The 19028-nt window shown below is 35.7% G+C and overlaps 1 protein-coding gene across 1 annotated transcript in view; it reads left to right on the forward strand.

Annotated features, from left to right (window-relative positions):
• The first annotated feature begins 317 nt into the window (after positions 1–317).
• Positions 318–19028, forward strand: part of CALB1 (calbindin 1, 28kDa) — a 28612-nt gene continuing 9901 nt past the window's right edge. The window contains exons 1-6 of the mRNA XM_012643542.1: positions 318–396; positions 930–1006; positions 4423–4497; positions 13696–13779; positions 13883–13939; positions 17010–17157. Coding sequence (XP_012498996.1) covers positions 318–396; positions 930–1006; positions 4423–4497; positions 13696–13779; positions 13883–13939; positions 17010–17157 — 520 coding nt within the window. The remainder of the gene's footprint in view (positions 397–929; positions 1007–4422; positions 4498–13695; positions 13780–13882; positions 13940–17009; positions 17158–19028) is intronic.

Genomic DNA, 19028 nt, shown 5'->3' on the forward strand with positions numbered 1-19028 from the left:
AGCTAGAGCTCCTGGTAAGACAGGAGAAAACTGCAAGGGAGGGGAAGAAGGCTGGTGAGAGCAAGAGGCGGAGAGTGAGGGATGGGAGGCAGGAGGAGGCGGGGCCCGGCTCGGGGCGGTCGGGATAAATACTGAGAACGGGGTGCGGGGTGAGAGAGAGAACTCCGGAAGGACGCCTGAGCCGAGCAGCACCGAGGACAGCGCCCGGCAGCGCCCGCGCCCAGGTCTCGTCCGCGGCCCTGACTGGCGCGCCAGCTGGGGGTCTCGCTCAGCCACTCTCGCACCGACACATTCGCGCGCACACGCCCCGCTGTACCATGGCAGAATCCCACCTGCAGTCGTCTCTGATCACAGCCTCACAGTTTTTCGAGATCTGGCTTCATTTCGACGCTGACGGTGATTATCTTCTCTTTTCTTTCTTTTTTTTTTTTTTTTTTTAACTGTTTCAGGACCCGTTTCCACGTCCCTTCCCGCTCCTTGCCTTCCCCTCAGCCTCTTGGTCCCATTATCCTCCGTTCTATTCTTTACTTCTTTCCCCCTCCACCTAATCTTATCTCCCGACTGGCTGCCAAACCGTCAGCCTGAAAGTTTATATTGCTTCCGCGTAATCCCCAAACCTTAAACTTTTGTCTTTCCAGGAATGGTAATGATGGAGAGAAGGAGCAGGGATTGGGAGACCCTGCTCCCCAAAGTTTCTGTGGCTGCGCTCAGCACCCCAGCCATCCTCCTTTGTCCTCAGTGGATCTAAAGTTTGGCACCCAGGATGGGAGCGCTGGCGCGTCTGTACCCTTTGCTGCTTAAACAATGTCCAGGCAAGAGAGAGCTTCTCAGGTCGCCAGAAAGATAGCTGTCGTGGAAAGTGAACAGGGAAGACACTCGAAATGAGGAAAGGAGATATCTGACGCTTGGGTGCCTCTTTGTCTTTGCAGGAAGTGGTTACCTGGAAGGAAAGGAGCTGCAGAACTTGATCCAGGAGCTCCAGCAGGCGCGAAAGAAAGCTGGATTGGTAGGTTCCAGTTTGTGAAGGAGGAAAAAGACGTTCAATCCTAAAATATAAATATTCTTGTGTTTTCATAAAAAGCAAGCGAGGTCAAGTGCTTTCTGGAGATCGTAAATGTTTATTGACTGAGAACGGTGAGAAAGAACACCTTTCAAAGTTACATAGGGAGAAACGGGCACAGGGGGAGAAAGAGAGAGAGAAAGAAAGGGAGGAAGAGGGAGGGAGGGAGGAAGGGAGAGAGAGAAAGAGAGAGAGATTGGTTTTTCTAGTGAGAAAAACCTTACAGTCTGAAATTGAAGCTTTAAAAACATATATTCTATCCTTGTACTTGCCTTAATAGCTTCTAAAAGGAAAGTGTAGGTGCACGAGATCCTTTGATGGATCACCACCTTTACCACTGAGTTCGGTTAGATAATTTTTAACTTCTCTTTTACTGCGCAAGTAAGGGGGTAGAAATACATTTCTGCCCCTTGGTGGTCAGGAAACAGATCTGCAGATTATGAATCTCTTATTCTATTGCCAGATATTATTGTCGTGATGTTGATGTAGTTAGGGAGATGAGAAAACATCCTGTCTTGACCCACCTCACTGGGGAAAAGTTGGCCTGCTTGCAACATAATAGTGAGCAAGAATTTAGCAAGAAAATGTCTTCATTTTGTTGAAATGGAAAAGCCCAAAAGTTAGAGAAGTGAAAAGTAAGACAATTTTAAGAATTTCATTATTGTTAAAAAAAAAAAAAGCAATACTGTGATGGGAAGCAATTAATAGTGTCTTGGAAATGACCTATGTTTGTGATTTAAGGCAATAATTATTTAAATAAATGGTAATTCTTATTAATTATAAATGACTTCCTTTGGGCATAAATTAACCTGTTAAGAAAAGATGTCGTTAGCATAAAAACAAAATATACCCTTCTAAACATAGATGAGATGGTCGTATAAAGGAAAATGGGTTAAGAATTTTACTACTCTATTGAGGTTTATGTAAGACTGCCTTTCAGAAGGCAGTGTTGGATTTGGACTAATTAGATGTTAATGGTCCTTGGCCTTTTTGACTATGGATAGAAAGAGATTTTACATTACTGGTGATGTAAATATCATCTGTACATATCACATAACAAGTCACTACCTCTAGTATTGATTGATATCCATAAAATTTAATAACAGAATTATCTTTTTGTTCTATTTAAATTGAAAATTGTGTAGTACACATATTCGGAAGAATCCCAGTGGTCTCTAAATGTATTATAGTGCATTATAGAACTATCAGTTGCTAAAATCATTGACCAAATTGATTTTAAAGTAGACTGTGCTCTAGGGATTGTTTTATCCAGAATTAATATTACATAAATCTAAAAGTATAATGGAATGTAATCAAATAACATAAAAGTGTTTTATATACCCTCCAACCTCCCTCTATCTTATGTACTGTTATGTAAATAAATTTATGCAACACCATAATTATAGCTCTATGGATATTTGGCTAATAAGAAAATAGCAATTCTCTTCTTCATTAAAAAATATATATTAAAAATATCTGGTTAGGAAAGTCTTACTTTCCATAACATTTACAATTAAAACCTTGGAAGATGCTTCCAGCAGCTAAATGATTATATTTCAATTTTTCCAGAAGTAATTTTAATATCGAAATTTATTTTCATCTTAGAAATTCAAATATTCTTGAACTCTATCTATTTTTCCAAATTTTTCTTTTCCTCCTCCTATTTTAATATTTGTACCTTTTTGTAAACAATGCCTTTGTTTTGGAGTTTTCAAGTTGAAGTTTAATTTTTTTCTACTGCCTAGGCTCCAGTTTTGGAATATTTGAAACTCTGATTATTAGATTATAATTCAATAATACTAAACTTGAGCATGAGCACAGGTATAGGATTATATCAAGTGGCTTAATACCTTGATTCTTGAGTATTTTTCTAGGCTTTGGTTAGTTAAAATCTAAATCAAGCTCTGGATTGAGAAGTTCATAGGCTGGATACATGTTTCACTGTATAAGTGTGTGAATATAGCATTTATGAAATATAACATTCCCATATAGTTTCAGAAACTATCCTTTTACACTAAGTATAGTGTTTAGTCTTTAAATTTGCATTCACTTTTATAAACCTTTAATAGACAATAACAATGATGATGATGATGATGATGATGATTATATGTTTTGCACTGTTTAAAAAATAAATTTTGACATAATTTTCACCCAGAAATTTCACAAACTAAACGTCAAATCTGCTAGTTAAACTAGAGGTATTACACAGTTTTAAGATTTCAGAATGAATGCCTTGGTTTTTGTTTACATTAAGGTATGTGTAAAAAATATAGGGACTGATATTCCCACTATTGCCATGGGGTAGACACTTTCATTTTCTTACAATTGTTCCTGTAACAAAATTTAATAAATACAAATTGTAATTTATCTATAGTACAAGAGTTTTTTAAAGCGTGAAATATAATTAAATTGCTTTGTTACTATTTATTACCTTATTTCTATTAAAAATATTTACATTGGCTCCAAAAGGATTTTGTAAATACTACTAGTAATGCTATTTAGCCTCAATGTGGCCCTTAAATTATATTAACCTATCTATCCCTAGAGCAAACTATGCAGTAGAGAGTACCACCATTTTGTTAGTTATGATAAAAATTGAGACCTCAATTTGCTTTCCCAAGGACATAGAATAGGACATTAGAAAGGGTTGACCTATTTTAAATAGGCTTCAGTTAATTCAGCAGGGCAATTTAAAATGGGCTATGCTGGAGACCCAAGGGTAAAAATTAAACTTCCTGAATACTAGCTCCATGTTCAGATCACTAGCTTATAGTTCATAGCTCTCTAATCTATTTTATTTTTAAATTAATTTAGTTAATAAATGCTTCTTCCATGCTGGAAACAATACTTGCCCATGAAGTGAGTTACTCTTTGACATTCACATTTTTTGCTTGTCCAAACTGCAAACACACATTACTACCTTCCATGGAAAAAAATATTGCGTTAGAATAGGAAAAATGTTATAGAACAAAATAGTGCAGCAATATAAAATAATATTTACTGAAGCAAGCAATTTTCAAAATATATTAACAATGATTATTATATTTACATTCACTGAAGATTATGAATTGAATGATTCTCACTGTATTTTCAAAGGGTAGCAAATTCTCAAAACTAATAATAGAAGATAAATCATAGCAATTGATTTAGAAGTGATAATCATAATTATAACTCTTTCATTTGGAACTAATAAATACTGTGTATCTGTTATGCCCTTAATTTTCATGAGAATAGTTAATCAGTATGCATAATTCTAAATGGATACAATTTTGGTTTTCTCTGCAATAAGTTATTATCACCATCGCAAGCATAATTGGGTATTTTTTTTAACAAACTTCTTACCTGCTTTTATGTAATTTTAGGAGTTATCACCTGAAATGAAAACTTTTGTGGATCAGTATGGGCAAAGAGATGATGGAAAAATAGGAATTGTAGAGGTAAGGAACTTATGCATTTTTCTGATTTAATTTTAATAAATGAGCTTTAATGTTGAAGCTGTATCCAAGTCAAACATGATATGGCAAGACCCATTCAGAGAGTCTTATTTTACCTAAGTAATGTTATCTTCTCTTCAGAAATATAAAATCTAAAATGTTTAGAAATGAAAGAGACCTAAGAGTTTGCCTAATCCAGAGCCTAGATTTACTATATTACAAAATTGAGACCCTGGAGAAATGAAATGGTTTGCCTCTGGTCATGCAGCTGTTGGCTGGCACAGGTGCAGTTAGAGGAACAAGTCCCTGACTTCTGGATGAGTATCCATCACAGTACATTACCCAGCTCACTTCAGAAAAGTGTCCCAGTACATGGTTCACCGCTATTTCCTATCATTCAACAGCATAGACTTTTCTTTTAAAATATAAAATGACAATATTTGCAGTTCCTAAGAAATACTTGCAGTCGTAATATTTCACGGCAAAAAGCTATATCTTGGTTTTGGAAATTCTATTTTAGATTGACAGTTGGCCTCAGTAAAAACATACGAATTTAACTAAAGTGAGCGAATATTTTATGATCTGTTATAGGTGCATATTTCTCTTGAGTCTCTGAAAATTTAAACTGTGGGCGTCAAATCTTTTAACAACGACTTTTCCCATTAAGGATAACTTATTTTTGTCTGTGAATCAAGGAAGTAAAACTTTGATTATTCATCAATTCCTCTGCATTCTCAGATTTGTGAAAGAGCTCTTACCTCCCCTACTTGTATGTTTTCAGACTCTAGTGTCTCAGCTTCTTTTTTATCTCTGCAACCTATCAGAGAAATTGAGTGGAAGGTTTTGTCCAGAAAAATTAATAAAGACATATTTTAAAATATGCCAAATCACAAGCGTAATTATGTTCTTCATATAGTGTTCTCAGTGTCTTAGACTGTGAAGTATTCTGGCTCTCAGCAACATTTAGTCATAAGTTACCTTTGATTTGAAGAACTAACCTGGTTTTCAGATAATTGATCATATAGGACACTTGTGATGCCAATCTGAAATACACTTATTTTTAAACAGCTACTCCAAATAGAGTTAAGGGAGGACATACTATTATTATCTTCAATCTTCATAATTAAAATTTTTCCCTGGAGTATACACTTTCCCCTTTACCTATGTGTAACTCATTACTATATAAATAGATGATAGTAATGGGACTTACAGATTGACATAGAGGCCAACTAATTAAGACATGAAATCATCAAGGATAAGAAAATAAATAACTTTTAAATGAACATAAATGAGATGAGGTAAATCTAATTATTCAAAACTAGTTTGAAAATCTGACATAAGTGAAATTATAGATTGGCTATGTCAGAGTTTGGCATACTTTTTAATTCTGGTAAAGGAAAGACTGTCATCTTACATTTAACTTACTTCACTTTGAAGGATTCCAATGGGCTCAACTGTTTATTCCATTCCATGATACTAGGTTGTGCAGTAAAAAGCATATATCTGATTCACATCTGATTCTGATTTTACATTTTTCAAAGGAGAAAATGGATACTCATGTTTTGAATCCAAATTTTACTATATATGATACAATCTAATCATTTATGCCTTATTATTTGAGGTCTAATTTGAATAAGAGGTTAGAGGTCAATTAGCAGGTGCATTGTCTTAGAGGTTTGATGAAAGAAATTTCCCCAGAAGTTTGAGATAAGAAACTGTTACAGGAAAGAAAAGGTTTTTTGTGTAAGGAAAGATAGAGAAATATAGGTAACAGAAGAGAATGAAGACGGTAATGAAGGCTGAAATGAAGAACTGAGGGACTTTTATAGAAATAAGGAGAAGAAAAATAATTTAAGTTTGTATAGCATTATACAACTTATAAAGTGTTTTCAAACATGTTGTCTCATTCGATCTTCATAACAACAAAATTAATCTAATCTAAATATAAAATGGGAATCTATTTTATAGTTAGGAAACCTGAAGCTTCAATAGATTTTGCCTAAGGTCAAAGAAAAAATAAGAAATAAATGATAGAACAGTCAGAACCCATCCATGTTCCCCTAAGCTGCCCTGCCTACTTATTTTAATAATAAATAATCTGCACATTTTCTACATTAAAAGGAAAGATTTTTCAACCTTCAATTGGTTGATTACTTACGGCAAGGTTCTAAGTTTAGCCAGGTTAAATAGGGATGCACAAAGTACTGTATAGAGAGGTTATTTTGCGCTTGAAACATGATTCGAGCAGAATTTTTCAGATCGACTGAAGCAGAAAGAGTTTAAAGACAGAGAAGTTAGACATAAAAACAGATTAGAGGGTTTTAGTGTTCCAGGATATGGAACTTTTTGCTAGATGGGACCCTTGGGAAGAACTAGCCAAAATTCCTTATTTTAAGGATGAAAAAACTGAAGCCCAGAAAGGTTGAATGATGTGTCCAGGGTCCCACTGTCCGGGAGTGACAAAACCTATACATAGACCTAGATATGACTTTGTTTGCAAGACTCTTTTCATTAACTTGAGTTATCAGCCAAGACATGCAAGTAAGGGAGAGGGACTGGGGTTAGTTGGAGAGAGGAGAATTAGAAAGTAGGTGAATAGGGAGGAGACTGCTTCAGCAGTTCATATGCATATTTATTCAGTCTATGGTGGTTAAGTAGGAGTCAAAAAAGACAGGTTCTGGAAATCATTGGAAAATAGAAATTGAAAGTTATAGATTACATGTAGGGAGTGGGGAAAGGGAGAATGGGAAATGCTTGAATTTATCATGTGCCCTCTAGTGTCACTAGAAACTTATATTAAATGAAGTTCATGCTTTCTTTTTCCAACTAGACATATGATACCGCTTGCTTAAAAATTGTTTATATAATACGGAACACCAATACACAAATCCCAACTAGCTATAAAGGAATAAAATATCCCATGTTTTTCAAAATTTATAATAATCTACCTACTAATGTTAAGCACACCTTAACTTCGGTGTTTGAAAGGTAAAAAGGTTGGATTTGCCTTTATATTGTGCCCACTTAATAGTTGTACTCATCAAAATCTAATCAAAGTGAACCAAATGCAGTAGTCTGCTTTCCTGATGGAACAGGTCAAATTGGTTTGTCTCTGAAACATGTTGTTTAAAAAATTGAAAAACAGTGGTTAATTTTCAAAGTTTGGATCTGACGAAGTTGACTGACACTTTCCAACAACACGCATTTGCTATGTAGAAACATGTAAAAAGGAGGATAATGTGCAAATACGCTTCATTTTGAACTTTCTAATTTCATGTCTTTAAATAGATGTTAAAATTCACACAAACACAGTTCAGTAATAAAGAGATTGTTAATATGAACTCAAAACAGGAACATCAAAATTCTTAGATCATTGAACAAATACCATGACAGTCAAAAAATGTTCTAAATTTATTCAGAATAATAACTCTATTGTAAAGAAGGCTGATTAAAATAAGCAAAAAGGAAGAGGATTTAGTGGGTAATGGAATTTTCTTCCCTGGTGTGCACATGAAGTATAGATATTTCCCTTAGCTGTATGTCAAATATATAAGTTTTTTACCTGATCCCTTGGGGAATGTGTGGGAAGCAACCATCCTCTCCAGTCTTATTATTTCTATCTGTTCAGGTCAGTGCATCCACTGAAAAATAGATCTAAAAGCTATTTTAATCCTAAAACTGTAACAACCCTCCCAGGGAAGAAAGCGCTTCTCGAGCCTTTCCCTCTTTTCTTCCACAGTGGGATTTGAGCACGTGAGTTTAGCCCTGGGGAATATAATTTTTCACGGCAGACTACTTTTCCACTTCAGAATTTGGAGAAACGACTGACAATGAAATCTGATTTAAAAATTCACTCTAGATAGACATTTTTAACATTCTATTAGGAAAACTTTTTCTGATTGAAGATTTTAATGGAGGATGATAAAGATAAGGGACAGAGTCTCAAAATCTAGATAATCAGACTGTGTGCCTTCAAATCTGGCTGACACTACAAGCTATGTGAGAGCAGATCATTTACCTTCTCCCAGCCTCTGTTTCCTTGGCGGCGAACAGGAATGACAATGTATTAATTTCATAAGGTTGTTATGAATATCGACATCAAAGGAGATAATACATGTCAAAGAAGTAGGCCAACCCTGCCACACCATAAGAACTCAATAAATGTATTTGCTATTATTGTTAAATACAAAAATAACTTATTGGAAAATCTACACCATTCTTCTGAATGTCAAGGCTTTTTTATCCCACTTACATAATTTGGCAAATTCAAATTATTAAATTTAAATAGCCTTAAATTTTTGAGAAGATTATTTGCCTTCCTAATTTCCTGGGCTCACTTCTTATTGGCTAGAAAAAATGTTCCTTTGGATCTCAAATGAAAAAAGTAAATGCTTGGCTAATATGTGTTGGAGAATGTTAACAGACACCATGATTGTCTTTAAAAGTTAAGAATTCTGCCTCAAGCGCAATTTAAAGTACCTATTTCTCCAAAGAAATTGCCCTTCATGCACACTCTCCTCACACCTAGTACTTAGTCTTATTGTTGTATCTGCCTCCTGCTTTGAAATCGTCAGGAAAAAAAATCGTTTGAAATTGTCCGCCTCCCTGTGAGGTTCTCACTAGCAGTGACTGTGAATCCCCTGCCGCCAGCACAGTGCCTAGGATTTAACAGACAAATGAGCCATGGCAAGGGATTTCAGCCTGCTCCAAAACATAAGGCAAGGGCTCTATATTATGCTAGGAATAGAAGAGAGATGGAAAGGCCCTTGTTATGGGTTGAGTTCCCTGGGAAGCAGATCTGAGTGGAGGAGTAGCAATGAAAAGGTCTATTAGGAAGTGCTCCTGGAATCAATACCTGTGGAAGGAAAGTGAAGAGAACAGAACTGGGTGGAGGGAGGTGCTGGGCTGTGATACAGTCTCAACAGAGACCTCAGTGACCCTTCAATGAGCTCTGGAGCTGGGGCGACCCTTCAGAGATGTCCCACATTTTGAGTGAGTGGGTTGGGCCTTCATACCCCTATGTGAATCAGTCATAGGATGCAGCCTCCCCAGGGATGCAACTTTCCACAGCCCCACTGATCCCTCAAAGGGGCCCAACAGCTGAGGCCATGGCAACATTCCCAGCAGCTGAAGGGAGCTCTGGAGAGCAGACCACAATGTCCGCCCTCTATCTACAGCTCAGGAATACGTCATTTGAATGATCTGCAAAGGGACTTTTTTTCCACTCATTTATGGCCTGTGCTGACTCTAGCAAAATAGTCAATTGCCTTCATTCATTGCTTCAATGAAAAATGTACTAAAATTTTTGCAATTGCTGGACAAAGAAACAGTAAATGAGATACAGACCCTATCCTCAAGGAGAACAGAGACTAGCAGGGGAGACAGGCAAGTAGAAAGAAAGGGATTCTTTTCACCTCATCACTCTTGGTGACAAGCAACGGGATCTCCTAAGTGAAGCTCTTGGGATTCTGCCTGTGGCCACAACTCTCTGCCTTCCACTCTCCTTTGCATACTCTTCACTCTCTTCTCCATAAAAAAGTTTTGGGAGTTCATAAAAGAGCAGGCAGGCAGCCCAAAGACTAAGGAATCACCAGTAATATTGGAACAAATATTGGACAATACTGACTTAGCAAATCTGAAAAGAAATTCTTGGGTTGAGGCTCTAAAAAAGACTTGAGGGGCATGGTTGCTTCTCTGTCCAGCAGGGACCCTCTCCATGCTCTGTCCAACCCTACTCAACACCTTCCATAAAAGACCTTTGGCATTGTAGATGTGGTCTTAGAGGCTCCATCTGCAGAATCACTTTGCCCAGCTCTAAAATGTAAAAATTGATTTATATGCATTGACAGAAAAACCCGGAGACAACACAGGACCACAACATTGTGAAACACACCTTAAGAAAGATTTCTTTATATTCACTATAGCCACATCCTATCCACACATTCTCATTGCTTTTCCTAATGGCTAGTTTTTCTTATAATAATCTTTTACATGTTTAAGACTCATTTCTAACATTTGTAAAATAGGACAGTACTGTATTGAATGTAACACTAACAGTTCAATAAAGTTAGAATGGATTGAATATGTTGCACATAGACAAATATTTTTAAATAATTAAAGTAAGTGTAAGAACAAGACAGCATGGGCAAGAAATATACATTTACACTAGACATGAAAAGCAATTTTGCCATCTCTCTATTTGACATTCTACAAACCTCTGAATTTTATGTGAGTTACATGAACTTTAATTTAGGAAACAAAGATGGTTAAATTTCCCTAATTTTACGTTTAATCATTGCTCATTAGCTCATTCTTTTATTTTTTCTATTTTCATGCATTCAGTGGATTTGGAGAAGTACAACTATTTTTTTTAAAAAATTATGTTTTTTGTTCAAAGCAATACAGATTAATCATAAACATTCAAGTAAATAGAAAATTATGAAGAGATAGTAAAAATACTATAAATCATGTTAAGTAGGTATTTTTAATGAAGTAAAATTATCAGCCAATGCACAAGCATTCATTTCAGGCACATTAACATGCTGGACACCACACTGGACATTCAGGGGATGCAGAAAAGAAATATTCTCTGCCCTCTTGAAATAAATGGTCTAGGGGACGGTCCACCAAAAACTTAAGAAGTAGTATCTGTCAAGTCACATACCAATAAATAAAGGAAAAGTTTGTACTGGCTATTTCTTGTTTCCCAAATGAATGCTTATGTTAATGCCCAGCCAGTCGTTAAGCTGACTGTCATCTCATATGGGAGTCTCAAGGTGGCCAGTCATCTCATATCACACAGATCTTCTAAACTGTATACTTAACATCCAGTTCCATTGGTCAATCTGTTCCTTAAAATGTCTGTCTCTGATATGTCTTTGAAACATACACGTTTTATTGTCTTTTGTCTCTGTTTCCTCCCCTTTTCTGGGTTATTCTTTTCTTCCTGCCTCACCTCCTTTGAGCCCCTTCAGGAAAGTATTACAGGCAGGTTGAGACTCTACAAAAGATTTGGGACGGAGACCTTCTCCATGTCCAGCCCACCCACTGCAGTTCTCTCTCCCTATCCTCCTCTCCCCCCTTAGCTTTGGATGGAGACTTACTCTCTGGGACTAACTTAGCCGGTATCTGGCTCCTTTAATAAAGAAAATCATGTATAGCTACTTTTCACTAGCAGCCCACTCACAGATGAGGAATGAAGGGGTCTTTACAAGGAAGATGGCATTCTAATTTTCAATTAGTGGAAACAGCCTATCATATTCAGACTATCTTGTTGTTACATGTAAAAAATCACCCACAAATGCATTATTTGTAGTCTGACAGTAAAGAAGCAAGTCATCCATTCTATTGCTGTCTTCAATAATCATATTGCTGACTTAATTTACTAATAATCATCAAGTTAAAGTGATTTTCAAAGTCTCCAGGTCAACTTATTTAACCTCTTTGGATCTTAGTATCCTCAACTGAAAAATTTGGACTTTGAATTAAATCGAATTATATTATTTCTGAGGAATGTAATTTTATAATTAGAGAATTTAAAGGAATTAAAAGAATACAAAGGTCACAGAAGTGTACCTTGAGTTTAATAATGGTCCTGATAATGAATAATACATACCCACACTGTAATGACATAAGTATGTTTATGGACCAAAAGCTGATTACATTTTAAAAATTACTAGCAAATCCTAAACTCCTATTTTCATCTTTTAGATAATTTGTCATCTACCCACACTAGGGACTTTTGTTTCCAAATAAATGAGAAAATGTTTTCTGACTGGGTCATAGTAAACATCCTCAAAAAATATTTGGCCCTTCCCTTGGTCTTACCTCCACATACAGCGTCTAAAAACTGAGAAGTTTTAATTTGAGATATTATTTCAAAGATCTAAAAACAAGATAAGTTAAAGGCTATATTATACAGACACAAGGAAGACGAGACTGCTTGCATATATAGTAGAATGATACTACAATTTTATATTAATTTTAATTTTATATTAAATTTTTAATTTTTTAATGGACCTAAAAGGATGAAATTTAAGAAAAAAAATAGATGTGATAGTCTTTCCTATAACTTGGTAGAACTTTTAGACTTTATACTGACCTTAAGGTTGATCTAGACTACAGGTTCTTGGCCTAAAATCCAGGGTTGAGGGTCCATGCTTGAGCTGCAGGGAATTCAGATGAAATGTGGTGTGTGTAGGTTCATTCTTTAATGTTGATGATGCAGTGATTCCAGCAGAAGGCAGTTTGAACCCAATACATTTAAAAGATGTTGGTTTCTATTTCAGCTCCTTATTTTAGTGACGAGGGCATTGAAGTCCAGAAATATCTGAGGGGTTGCTGGGGACCACAGCTAATTAGCAGCGGAGCCAGAAATAGAACCCACGTCTGCAGTGGGGTCATCAATCCAGCTCCCTCCTTCTCTGCACGCAATAGATAGATTATATTAGTCATAAAATGGGATCTGGAGCCCTTTTTTCTTCCAAAAAAAAAGAGAGGAGTATTGAAGTTATGAAATGAGATCTAAGGGGAAATGTCATAGAGTCATGCAGTGGAGATCAAAAAATAAACCCAAGCCCTGGATTTAAGCAGTGGATGTCCTTTTAGCAGAAATCAACAATTTGAGAACTGACTTTTCCTATTACTGTACAATTTCCCACTGTTCATGGTGAATTTCTTTTCCACCTCTCTTTCCACCGCCTTACAATTGTCTTCAGTTTATCTTCCCTGGTATCTCATAGTAGCCTTTCTCCTTGGGCTTGGGAATGCATCTTTTTCCTTCCATCCTTTCCTCTACATTCATATTTCTCACCGTTTCTTTATTTCTCACGAAATCTATGGCCCCCACGTGTGCCGTTCTGTGTACCCTGAGAGGAGCAAGATCTGATCTGTGGCACAGAACACACATGAATTGTTCAAGCTACTGGGATGAATCTGCTTGTACATCCAGCAGACGAGAAGTGGCCACACCAGTCCTAGCTGAGCATGTGGCGGGCACACAAGCATTGGAAACATGATGGCACTTTGTAGGAACAAAGTACCAGAAAGGGAAAGCTGCTAATGTTTTTTCTCTCCTACCTTCCTGGGCAATAAAACTGCTCCTAGGGCACAGGTTGAAGGAACACTAAGCAGCAGGTGACGGCGGAGACTTGTTTTCATGCTCCTTACAACAACGTTTCCCTCTTTCTAAATCTTTTCCAGTTGGCTCACGTATTACCCACAGAAGAGAATTTCCTACTGCTCTTTCGATGCCAGCAGCTGAAGTCCTGTGAGGAATTCATGAAGGTACAGGAAAGCTGTCACTTTAAGAAAGCTGCTGAAAGTAGAATTGTTGGTTTCTTTTTTTTTTTTAATGTGTTTGGTTTTCCTTATCCAAAATTACTTACAGACATGGAGAAAATATGATACTGATCACAGTGGCTTCATAGAAACTGAGGAGCTTAAGGTAAGCAAATACAAACTTGTGCTAAGTTTTTTCCTTTCAAATAAGCTGCTAAGAACTTCGCAGCTTTTTAAAAAACCTCCCACAAAAGAAACTAATGTTGAGCAGTGGCACATTTTCACCCACTCTTCCACGTCATTAATGAGGTACCAGATCAAAAAAGAGACTTCAAGTGCTTCTTGAAATTCTGCTCAGCAATGCAAAAAGACTGGTATTTTCTGTGGTGTACACAAATTGCTACATAAGAGACAGAGACACAGAATTATACATAAGCCAAATAAGCCACTCGTTTTATTGAAATTTGGAATTATATTTCACAGATTAAACATCTATGTAAATAAAGTTCTCTTACAAGAGAAAAACAAGGAAAAAAGTATTGAAATATTACTATACGCCAACTATACACATTTCTTACTTAATCTTTGCATGAGTTTTATGAGATTATTATTACCCCACTGAGGAAAAGGGTTGAGATAAGTTACACGATATACTTAAGGCCACACAGAAATAAGACACAGAGCTGCAATGTTTAAATCCAGACTTGTCTGCCTCCAAGGCCCCTAGACATTCTGTACAACCTACTGCCTCTCAATAACAATAACAACAAAATGCTTATATAATTAAACTTTTGAAAAACTACAACTTTGCAAAAAAATTTTTCAATTCATCTCTCACAGAGGAGGTTATAAAGAAAAAGGCAAAGAGATCTGAAATCAAGTCTTACCTCAGCGCAAATCACTACATCATTATGATTTTTTTCATCTTTAAAACAGGAGTAATAATACTTTCCTTTCAGATTTATTGTGAAGCTCAATAGTAGACTTTGTAAGTCTACTTCACCTACACCTCAAGTAAGGTGTTGCACATGAAAGATTTTGTGACATGCAAGGCATAATAAATTATATTATTCATGGACTCAATTTACTAGCTTTTCACAAATATGGAAGTGTCCTTCATCTCATTTCTGCAAACCAACACTAAGATGTTTCAGACTGAAAGACCTTATTTTCTCTATCTTCAGAATACAGAGTGACTAAAAGAGAAGTGAGTTATTGCTTACTGAGCACCTACTAGGTAGCAGGCAGAGTACTAGGTGCTTGAAACGTATTTTAACATTTAATCCTCACAGAAAATGTGCAAGTGTTATTATTCCCAATATCCAGACAGAAAGACTGAAGTTCAGAGAGATTAGATAATTTTTCAAGATCACAAAGCTGCCTAAGAAAAGAATCTAGATTTGGACCTAGAATATCTGGTAATTCTAATAATGTTTTTTCCCCCACAGCAAGCACCACATGCTTTCAAGCTTAATTCACTGACAGCTATCTCTTTGGCTGCTATGTGGGGAAATATGAATATCGAACAGTTTCCCAGTCATAGTTCAATATGGTTTGAGTAACACACAATTTTAGAGCTGGATCTGCGACATTCGCACCATTGCAAAATTGCTAAAACATGTTCAACTGCAACCTCTTGAAAATGTAAACATTCTTTATGTAAGTCACCAAAACCAATGTCTTTTACAAATTTGCAGCTCAGCAACCCACAAAGTGACAGCTAAGCTATTGTGTTTTTATTCAATTAGACCAAAAATATTGTTTAAAAAATCGTTTCAAGTTCATAATGAAAACCTTAGCTCATTTCCGATACTGACCTCAAAATATCCTAAAAGTCTCCTTCTTTGTTCTAAATTTTATTCTCAGAAAGAGATTCTAAATAGAAGTCCTCTTCTCCAGGGAATTTTGAAGATAAGTTGGCATTCTTTTTTAATGGATCTTTCAAGAAAGCTAATTTTAAGATCTATAATAGAGTAAAACATCGCTTGTTCTCAGACACGACTTTGAATCTCAGCGTCCCAAGGTTTCTCCCAGGCTATTTTTGTGACCACCATTTTAGTCTCTGATGAGGCTTTTTAACCCAATTAATCTCTGACAAAAGCCGTATAAGGCTCAAAAATAAAATTCACTCCCAACAGATAACTGAATTTTCCATGCTTCGCTTTGAACTTACAGTAGAATGTTTGAAGTAAAAAAAAAAAAAAAAAGAATTTATCAAACCAAGAAAAATATCTCCTTCCTTGAAAACAGTGAAATCAAATCAGCCGGGAAGAACTGATATATTTGGGAGGGAGCTAAACTACTGCTGAACCAAAGAAAGCTAATCCTTCTATAATATCTGGGCACAGTATCTGCTCAGTTTTTCATAATTGCATTAATTCATTTCCGAGAAAATAAAGAAGTCACGAATGAATAGCGCTAGACAAAATGAAAGACTATTATATGCTTAAGTACTTACACTGTCATTTATGTGGCAAGCCTTTGTAAAGCTTTTATTTGATTTATGTCTCTGTTAGAAAAAAAAAATTAAACTCACTCCTAAGCTCCATCAAGTTAATAATCATCTTTTTTCATCCTTCCCACATTAATCTCTATATTAATATGATTCATATGTCCTTCAAGGATTTTATGACATCATCTGTGGCCAACTGCTTTAGTTCAAACAGTTGAAGCATTTTAACCAAAGTGCTTTGGACGACATCAAGCCAAAAACTAACCACAGGCCCTCTGGAGAAACGAGCTTCATGCTGCTATCAACTGAGATGTAGATACAACCGGGGAGGGCAGAAAATGCCTTTGAAATTAGAGGTTTACTGATAATTTTTAACACATGTGACAAAGGTATAGAAAAAAGGCCCTTATGTTTCTTGCAGAAGAGTCCCATGAGTACTTGTGAAGATATCAGTAAGTAGAAATACATCCTTTAGGCTGGCTGGTTTTAAAGTTTTTAAGTCAGATTCCTACACAGAGCACAAGCCAGATACTCCTTTAATTGAAATCGTAAAAGCATAGCACAGATGAGATGACAGATCACCTGTCAAAGGTAGTTCCATCACTGGGATGCCAAGAGGATCACATGATTTTGTCTTTCTTCTAAGTTCCTCTCCTCCCCTGCTTCTATCTTCAAAAAGAAACTTCCTTTGCATTCCTGGTATGCTCTGTTTTAAAGCATGCTGAAATGGAAGCAGACTGTACCTTATCACTGGAATTTATCTGAGTGTTCTTTGTTTTAACAGAACTTTCTAAAGGACCTGCTAGAAAAAGCAAACAAAGTTGTCGATGACACAAAATTAGCCGAGTATACAGACCTAATGGTAAGACTTGAAAAGACTGTATGTAGCCAAGGGCTCATGAAATATTACGATGTTATTGCTAATTCCCAAGGCTACACACGATGAAATAAACAAACTGTGGGGTGGACGTCACATGCACATAGGTATCATTTCATTTGAAAATTAAAATACTTGAAGATACTTACACCTTGTGATGCTGAGTACTGTAGACATTGGCTTTGAGGCTCAACCAACATTTGAGCATTTCCTTTCTTGTCGGCTATGTAATTTTTATCTGTCAAAAGTTGAGTGTTTTTTTTTTACAAAGCCATTATATCACTAAATTATAAAACTTGTATATACATGTTACATTATATACCAAAAATCACTTATTATAGAGGTTCTGAATCCATTTTTATCACAGCTTGGGAAAATCATAGACTTCGTTAGAGTTTAAAGAGATCTTCTAGTTACTTTATTAATTGACTTAAAATGGGTCTCCTTTCTTTTGATTTTTATTATTTTGGGATATTGTATTTCTGCTACAGATGAGAAAATGTAAATATACCTTGAGCCTCACACTATAATAAATAGTATAACTAAGATATATCATAGAATACTGATAATAGAACCATGAAAACTATTTTCCACATAGACACCTAATGTTTTAGGAAAAAAATGAACAAATAAATTAATGAGGTTCCAAATAAAATAAACCAATGTCCATGAAGTTAGTTTCGTGTGGATGAAATTTTCTCATTTGGACTCATTACAGAATTAGAAATACTAGGAGATACAAATATTTACACATGCTTTAAGTATCATGAAGGTACTGTGAATTCTTATACCGTGGATTTAAATAAAACATAGCTGTACATTATAAAAGCTGCTTTGTTATATCAGATTGCTGAAGGCCTTAGACTGTTTAGTTACCCTGAGAAACAATCTTATAAAGGGTTTGATTATATTTGATATAACTGATGTTTACTCTCAGGCTCTCAGCCCATATTTATCTGGGAAAAAAAAACCGCTAGAACTTTACTATTGCCTTACTCACTAAACAGTGTCATTTATTATAAAGTGGAGCTAATCTTCAGTTTCAAAACAACCAAAAAGGTTTTCGTGGTCATCTTTAGTTCCTTATTATACCTGCATTTACAACAGCATTAGTAAACACATGGGAAGACTTTCTCTGTGTCACAATGGGCAGATCTAAGCTCTGAATAACTTTTGGGAAATGGACGATAACCTACATTTTTCAATTTTCTATTTTGTTCCAATCTTAAGGGATACCTATTTAAAGAAAAGACTCCTTTCCAGTTAGAAATTTGAAGCGTCCTTTCAAAAACCACTCAGATGGGAGTTTCCCCCTGTTGGATTGGCCTGACATATCTGATTAAATGTCATAAACCAGTTCAAATCCAGGAAGCAAATTAATCAAGGACTAATTAAAATTTAAATATATATGTAGGGAAATATTTCCCCATTGGCACTAAACTGTGATCCATCCAGTATCTTGGTAGACAGCATGACAATCTTAGAATTTATGGTCGATGGATTAAAAATGTTGTATCGGTATAGGACCTACAAAAGATTCTTAGAACATCTCAAACCATAGAATGCTTTTCCTTTCCTCCTTTAAAAGACCTCACTAAATCTATATCCATTATAACCTTGACCACATTCCTTTCTTCAAAAACAAAAATAATTCCACTTTTTCACACATTTAGTATTCATTTAGTATACATATTTTACATATTTAATATAGTTCATATATACTATTTCTATATAACCTGTTATAGCAATAGTTGCTACTTTCTAAAAACATGAATACTCCCAAATACGGGTACAAGTGTGTTTACATCTGGATGTGTCTTGGTATATGATGTATATATAAGTGCAATGGAGAGGGAGCTTCATTGACTATCTAGTACTTAATGGAAAATAAAACTATTCAAAATTACTCAAAAATTCTATCCACTA

Source organism: Propithecus coquereli, unplaced genomic scaffold (genome assembly GCF_000956105.1).
Source record: "Propithecus coquereli isolate 6110/MARCELLA unplaced genomic scaffold, Pcoq_1.0 Scaffold2, whole genome shotgun sequence".
NCBI classification, from domain to species: Eukaryota; Metazoa; Chordata; class Mammalia; order Primates; family Indriidae; genus Propithecus; species Propithecus coquereli.